This window comes from Mus pahari, chromosome 14, assembly GCF_900095145.1.
Source record: "Mus pahari chromosome 14, PAHARI_EIJ_v1.1, whole genome shotgun sequence".
Taxonomy (NCBI): domain Eukaryota; kingdom Metazoa; phylum Chordata; class Mammalia; order Rodentia; family Muridae; genus Mus; species Mus pahari.
The window spans coordinates 88,316,689-88,324,673 of NC_034603.1; the positions used below are offsets into that span (position 1 = coordinate 88,316,689).

The window sequence follows — 7,985 nt, forward strand, 5'->3', positions numbered from 1 at the left end:
AAATGCAGGCAAAACACTCAAACAATTTTTTTAATTTATTATCCCTCATATATTATACCTGCAGCTTCCCCTTCCTTCTCTCCTCTGACCCTACCCCCACCTCCCATCTCCCCTAGATCCACTCCTCTTCCGTTTCCCTTCAGAAAAGAAAGGCCTCTCAGGGATGTCAACCACTCCTGGCATAAGTTACAATAAGACCAGGCACATACCCTTACATCAAGGCTGGACAAGGCAGCCAGGTAGAGGGAAAGAGGTCCCAGAAGGAGGCAGAAGAATTAGAGACAGCCCTGCTCCCACTGTTAGAACACCAAGCTTCACCACCATAACGTGAACACAGAGGACATAGCTCAGACCTATGGAGTCTCTGATTGTTGGTTCAGTGCCCCTATCAGCTCTAGTCGGTTGATTCTGTGGGCCGTGTTCTGTGGTATCCTTGACCCCCCTGGCTCCTGCAACCCTTCCTTCTGCTCTGACTGAAGCATGCAGAGGCTCGAGAGATTTCTTTGTGTTGTGGAGCACTTCTGCTTTTACAGAAGACCTGGGTTTGCTTCCCAGTACTCACATAGTGGTTCACACCACCTACAACTCCAGGTCCAGGACAGCCAGTGCCCTCGGCTGACCTCCTCAGGTTCCTGCATACACATGATACACATACATACACTTAGCGCACACACATATGTAGAACACATTTTCAAATAAAACATGTACATTAAAGGTAATCAGGAAACATTTAAAAGAGAAAATAAATATCTATTCTGACCCTACAAGGAACAGTAAGAAGTCATGGGGCAGCTGGGACTGGGTGGTGGTTTGTTTTGTTTTGTTTTGTTTTGTTTTAGGGGGGGAGTCCTTGAGGGGGTGTTCAGATGTGTGTGGGTGTGCATGTGTACGAGTACGTGTGGAGGCCTGCAGTTGACATCCCAAGTCTTTATCACTCTCCACTTCATTTAACTGAGGCAGCATCTTTGGTTGAATCCAGAACACAGCATTTTGGCTACTCTGGCAAGCCAGCTCCCTCTGGTATCCCCCATCTGTACCTTCTGAGCAATGGAAGTAGAGCTAGGCTACCAGGCCTACCCAGCATTTACCTGGGATCTGGGAATCTGAACTCTAGTTTTCTTGCTTATGCAACAGGTATTTCAACCACTGCATGATCTCCCCAGCTCCTCATAGTTTGATTTTAACCTTGGAATGCATAAGCAAGTGGGAAAATACTAAGCCTCTCATAGAAATCAAGATTAAGGGGCTGGAGAGACGACTCAGTGGTTAAAAGCACTGAATGCTCTTGCAGAGTTCCTAAGTTCAAATCCCAGCAACCACATGGTGGCTCACAATCATCTGTAATGAGATTTGATGCCTTCTTCTGGTGTGTCTGAAGACAGCTACAGTGTACTCATAAAAATAAATAAATCTTTTTTAAAAAAGAGAAATCAAGATTAAAACAACTATGCAGTATCATTTTACTAGTTGCTGATTCAATGAAGCTGGGGATATAGCTCAGAGGTAAAGTGCTTACCTAGCATATACAGGCAGGTCAGGGGAGTGTAGATACGTTCCTTGCTTATTCTTTAGTTAGGCATGGTGGTAACTGCCTATAATACCAGCACGTGGATGGCTCGGGCAGGAGCATGACCACTATGCTAGAAGGAGGCTTGGCTCTGGGCATCCCGGCTGTCCATCGTGCCTGCACATGCACCAGGCTGACACAAGCCTCTGTGTACCCTTATTACTCCAGCCCCTCCGAAGTTACAGAGATCCTGCGCCTGGCCAGACTCAGTGAGCTGGAAGTTATCCCCTTGGTGCAGACATTCGGACACATGGAGGTGAGTGGGAGGAGTGACAGTTACTGGTATGAATGTGAGGTTCAGAGACTGGGCCTGCACTCCAGTGCAGGGCAACAGGGCCTGACAGGAGTAGGCAGCAGCTTAGTGCCGCCTGAACTCCTGTTCTCAGCAGCATTAGTCTGTAAGCAGCCAGAGAGCACAATTTTTGGTCAAGGCAGCTTCACTAGGAAGGAAGGAAACCTTCCTTTTTTTTTGGGGGGGGGGGTTTCGAGACAAGGTTTCTCTGTATAGTCCTGGCTATCCTGGAACTCACTCTGTAGAACAGGTTGGCCTCAAACTCAGAAATCCGCCTGCCTCTGCCTCCCAAGTGCTGGGATTAAAGGCGCGCACCACCATGCCCGGCTAACCTTCCATTTTTTGCTATGTCTTTTTACCAGTATCCAAAATTATTTCTCATATGTAAGACAGATGACCGAGAGGCAAACATGGTGCTGATTTAATGGCTTGTAGGATGCAGCTTCATTCACTCCTCCAAAATAAAATGTAAAGGAAGAAACAAAGGATTGAAGTGGCTAGAGCTATTAAGAGCACTGGCTGTTCTTCCAGGAAACCCAAAATTGATTCCCAATATCTGCAAGTCAGCTCCAAACAGCTAGTTCTAAAGGATCAAATGCCCCCATTCTGGCCTCTGAGGGCACTAGATACATGTGGTGCACAGACCTCCTAACCCTAACAAGCTGGATACCCATATAAGTAAAAAGACGAAGCTGGAGATCAAGCTCTGGAAAACAACTCACTTGACATGTGCAAAACCCCAAGTTAAAGTACCAGCACCACAGAGAGAGGGGCGAGGTGGGGGTGGGGAGAGAGAAAGGAGGAGGAGAAGGAAGAAAGGGGGAAGGGAAGGGAAGGAGGGAAGAGGGCTGCTAAGGAACCAGCTAGAGGGCTCAGAGCCCAGCTAAGGCAGAGGCAGAAGCTCTGAGGCTTGGCTCAGCTGCAGACATCTGGAAGAGTCAGCAGTAATCTGTACAGGCCACCTAGCTGGCCCTCAGGCACACTGAGTGAAGACTTGGAGTGCTCTTCAAGGACATGCAAGGGACTAGGACCCTTAGGCACCAGCTTCTGTCTCTGTCCTTAGTTTGTGCTAAAGCACGCAGCATTTGCACATCTCCGTGAAGTGGCTCTCTTCCCCAACACGCTGAACCCTCACGAGGCTGAGTCCCTGGCCTTGGTACAAGCTATGATCGATCAAATTCTGGAGCTACACAGGGATGTCCGGTGGCTCCACATTGGCTGTGACGAGGTGAGTGACAAGGTCTGAGGCTGCTTTTCTTCACAGTCGTGTGCCACATCGTGGCTTCTTTCTTTTCTTTCTATATTTACTTACTTACTTTATGTGTATGGGTATTTTGCCTGCATGTGTGCCTGTGTACAGTTGATGTGGGACCCACGGGGGTCAGAAGAGGGTGTCAGGATCGTGTGGGACTACGGTTACAGGTGGTTGTGAGCTACCTAGTGCGTGCTGAGAATCAAGCCTGCATCCTCTGGAAGAACTTCTAGTGCTCTTAGCCACTGAGCAATCTCTCCAGCCCTGTTTGTTTTCTTTTGATTTGGTTTGGTTTAACTTAATTTAAAATTTTTTGCTCAAACCCCCCCCCCCAAAAGAATAAAATTTGAGCTACATTGTCATTACATCCCCCAGGCTGGTTTGAATTCTTGATCCTTCTGTCTCATCCTGCCAAACACTAGAATTATAGGCATGTGTCACCATGCCAGGCCCTATGGATTCTTTTAAAAAGGAAATAGTCCAAATACTAACGAATAAAGGCAGAGATTGCTGAAGAGATAGGCCTATTTAGGGAGATGCCATCTCTGGAGAGGAGCATTGACTGGCATAGGGCAGTCCTGCAGAGCCCAAGTAAGGCATCCTGTATACCTGATGATACTATCATCCAGGGGATAGACTTCTTTACCTCCTTCTCCTATGGAACAGCCAGCCCTAGCCATGAGCAAATACACACCCTTTCAGACAGTTGTAGCCAAAGATGTGCAGTTTGAGGTGTTGACAGGAAAAAGTGCTGTTATACTTGGATCTTGAAGTACTATTTGGGAGAAGTGTTCCTCTGGGACATCTGTGGTATTCCTCTTACCAAGCCCACCCAATGGCTAGCCTCTACTTCTCTGCTTCTCCGGCTTGATTCCAGGTATGTGGGCAGTGCTGGGGTAGGCCACGAGACAGGCTTCTTCTGCCTGGGTTTGTAGACATTCCACCTTGAGGTTACCAGATGGTGGCTGACACCTGTAATCCTAGCACTTGGAGGATTGTGGAGAGAAGTGACACAATCCTGAGACCAGTTGGGCTACTACATAGTGAGTTCTAGGTCATCTTGGGCCCTGGTATCTCAAAATAAGGAAATCTGAAAGTAAGATGTGATTATACATCCTGTAACCCAGCAGACTATAGCATAGGGAGTTACAAGCCTGCCTAGGCTACATGGGATCCTGTCTCAAAGAGGGGTGGGAGAGACAGTGGCTGCTGGAGTGGTGGCTCAGCAGTTATGAGCATTGACTACTCTTCCAGAGGACCTGGGTTCAATTCCCAGCACCCACTCCTCAGTGAGTTAACAAGGTCATCCTGCCTCTTAGTCATCTCATCAAAGCTGCTTTGAACCCAAAGAGGCCCTAAGTGGATCCAGTCTAAGAAAGGCAGTCTTCCCGTGGAAACCAAGGAAGCTAAGCCCCCTTTTAGTCTCCTCTGTACTTTCAGCCACCCCAAGATTCAGAACAGGTGTGAACCCTTTAGTCCTAAGGATGGCACCAGATGCAATCCCATCCTGTTTCTTCCTCCTAGGTCTACTACTTGGGTGAGGGGGAAACCTCAAAACAGTGGCTACAGCAGGAACAGAACAGCCATGCGAAATTGTGCCTGAGTCACATGCAGGCAGTAGCCAGCCATGTGCTGACCCAGCACCCTGGCATAACACCCTTGGTGTGGGATGACATGCTACGGGACATCCCTCAGGAACAGCTAAAAGGTTGGCAAGGCCTGTATGGATGGGGGTTATATGTGGCTGCCTAAGACCTCAAATTCCAGAGGCCTTGGAAGTGAGGTCTTAATGTATGCTCTAGTGAAAATGCTGGGCTCTGTCCCCTTTAAGTCACTGTACAGCCTTGCAGGAGTGTGAACAGATTGGCGTGGCTGCTCACAGGCCCAGAGGGGCCATTAGCATGTCCAGTGCTTCTGATAGCTTTAGACCTATGTGTACTCTGTGGCCAGCCCTGAAGATGCCAGGGCCAAACATTCACACTGGCCCAAAGCCTGGAGATGAAAGCTGAGAGTACCTTCCACAGCCTGGGAGACTGGCACTTAGACGCATCGCCTAGCTCCACTGAACCCTGAGGTTCAGTGCAGAGATCCAGGGCCAGCTGTACCTATGTTCTGTGAGGCTAGTATATGTTTCACGTTAATGAGTTAGAGATATACTCTAGTGCCCTGAGGCAGCAAGGCAGGCAGCTTGGAGAAGAGTTTAGGATTCCCTCCTCACAAAAGCAGGCAGCTACAAACATCATTTGTAGCTCTGATGTTTCTGGCCCAAAACCTAGCACAGCTGCAAGCTGTACTTAAAACCCACTAGACCCAAGAAGAACATTTATGCTTAACATAGCTTTAACATTAAAGGAATGTGCCAGAGAAGAACATGATGGATGGCACATGGTATAACCTCAGTACTTAGGAGACTAAGATAGGAGGATTGGAGTTAAGGTCCAGCCTGGGCAGCGAACTGAGACCCCTATATCAAAACAAATATGTCTGAGAAGCAGGAGTGTGACCTGAGTGGTCCTTACCACACTCACAGCTTTGCTCTGTTGGCAGCATCTGGGGTGCCTCAACTGGTGGAGCCTGTCCTCTGGGACTATGGAGCTGACCTGGATGTCCATGGCAAAGGTCAGTACAGGTTGCTCACAATACATTCCTCATGGTACCTGTACCTGCATGACTCTATAACCCTGTAACCTGAACTATTTAGCCTGGAAATATGGGCACATTAGCCTAGCTGACCAGCATGGAACAGAAAGGCTATGCAGAGCCTGCTGTCCTGGCATGGAATCCCCTGCTGGCTCCAGATCATCCCAGGTCCTTTCCAACTCTTCTTGAAGTGTTTATTCGTAATGAATGATAAACCACAGGCATTGTGGGAACAGTTGGTGTCTCCTCTCTGCTAGACTTGGCGTGGCTCTCAGCAGCTCTGGTTAGGCTGTGTATCCAGGGACTCTGAGAGAGATGCTCATCTGCTTGCTTTCTTGCCTAGTCTTCCTCATAGGAAAGTATCAGGAGTGTGGCTTCCAGAGGCTGTGGGCTGCCAGTGCCTTCAAGGGGGCCACAGGAGCTAGTCAGGCTCTGCCCCCTGTTGAGCACCACATCAGAAACCATGAGCTGTGGCTGCAGGTGGCAGGCAGTGGACCAAGGGATGCTCTACAAGGAATCATCCTGACGGGCTGGCAGAGGTAAGCTCTCAGAGGCTGGGGTAGGAAGTGGGGAAGAGTTCCTATCATCCAACATGGCAGCTTGTCTTCCCAAATTATGTTCTCCATGCCTCTGTGTTTGCCTCATTAACTCCACTGAGGAGACAATTTAGTGGTCGAGCCACAAGCATGCAGCCTCTGTGGTCTGCATGTTCCATGTGTGATACTGTGTGCTACACATACGTTTCATGTGTAACAGGGCATCAAGATTAGTCCCAGTTCTTTTAGGATGTCATATGCTTTGAAAAATAGGATGAACCCAGTCTGTGGTTTTGGCCAAGTCCACCAGGAAGAGCTGGAAAGATGTCCCACTGGGGCCTTCACAGGTTCTAAGATGTGACTGCAGAGCAGGGTGCTCAGCCAACTGAGACTGGCTGGTGTGGTTTATAGGAGTTACTCGTGGTTTCAGTAGATGCCCACTGGTTGGCCTCAGAGATGATTCTGGGTGACTTATAAAGACTTACCAACCATTTGCCATTCCTGTAGAGTATATTGAGGTGTGAGTTAAACCAAGACTCTCACAGAGAGTGAAACCCTTTCTATGCATTGGATAGTGGTTAGTGACTCAGAGAGGTAAAGGAAAACTAATGGCCAGTGATGCTGGCCCATCTGTCAGCCTCCATCTACCTCAGTTGAGGGGCATCTCTCTAGCCCCTTATGGCTGAAGAAACAGAGGCCAGGCCAGGTGGAGGCTCTCTGCCCAGCCCTGGAGAGATCTGATGCCCACTCTAACCTAGAGCCTTGAGTGAGGTGGATAAATGGGATACAGGCCACAGAAGAGGCCTCTCAGAGGTGGACTAGTACAGGAAAAGGGATAATAAAGGCTCTATAGGAGCTCCACATCAAGCACACACTGTGGAGTGCGCCCAAGTGCTCAGAGCCCATTTCTCCTGTACAGGCTCCTCCCTAGGGCATTAGAGCCAACCTAATGCAAAATCCCCATGACTTGAAACCCACTTTGGAAACCCTGAGCCAGGTAATGGGACACACCAGTCTGCCCACAGTGGTTCCTAACGTAAGTGGTTCAAAACATAAGAAAGGGTACTCCAAATCAGGCCTCCTCATCAGGCTGAAATGGTTGCAGGCCGTAGAGCTGAATAGTCTTCTTCTGGACATAGGTATGACCACTTCTCTGTGCTGTGTGAGCTGCTTCCTGTGGGGATCCCATCCCTGGCTGCCTGTCTACAGTCACTTGTACATGGTATGTCCCAGCCAGCCGTTCTAGCCCTCCTGCCTACTCTTAACCAGACAGAAAGAAAGGAGCCAATTGCTGGTTCCTCTGGCCATTGCCCTGTTCTGTCCGGACTGTGATCCTTCACAGGGATGAAGAAGGATCATGCTTCTAGTCTGCCCACTTGCTTAAATACCAACTGGCCCAGGATTGCCTATACCCAGATCCCCAGCCTGAGCCTCAGGTAGTTTGGGAAGTTAGAAAGGACATGCCCCACAGATTCAGAGAACGTATGTAAGAAATTCATGCTTAGCCAGCAGTGGTGGCGCACACCATTAATCCCAGCACTTGGGAGACAGAAGCAGGCAGATTTCTGAGTTCAAGGCCAGCCTGGTCTACAAAGTGAGTTCCAGGACGGCCAGGGCTACACAGAGAAACCCTGTCTCGAAAAACAGAAAGGAAGGAAGGAAGGAAGGAAGGAAGGAAGGAAGGAAGGAAGGAAGGAA

The 7,985-nt window shown here is 49.0% G+C and overlaps 1 protein-coding gene across 3 annotated transcripts in view; it reads left to right on the forward strand.

Moving 5' to 3' along the window:
* Positions 1-7,985, forward strand: part of Hexd (hexosaminidase D) — a 16,559-nt gene that overhangs the window by 6,137 nt on the left and 2,437 nt on the right. For all 3 annotated transcript variants that reach the window (XM_021212326.2, XM_029546050.1, XM_029546051.1), the window contains exons 4-9: positions 1,736-1,823; positions 2,923-3,087; positions 4,636-4,819; positions 5,659-5,730; positions 6,095-6,290; positions 7,427-7,509. In XM_021212326.2, the coding sequence (XP_021067985.1) occupies positions 1,736-1,823; positions 2,923-3,087; positions 4,636-4,819; positions 5,659-5,730; positions 6,095-6,290; positions 7,427-7,509 (788 nt within the window). The remainder of the gene's footprint in view (positions 1-1,735; positions 1,824-2,922; positions 3,088-4,635; positions 4,820-5,658; positions 5,731-6,094; positions 6,291-7,426; positions 7,510-7,985) is intronic.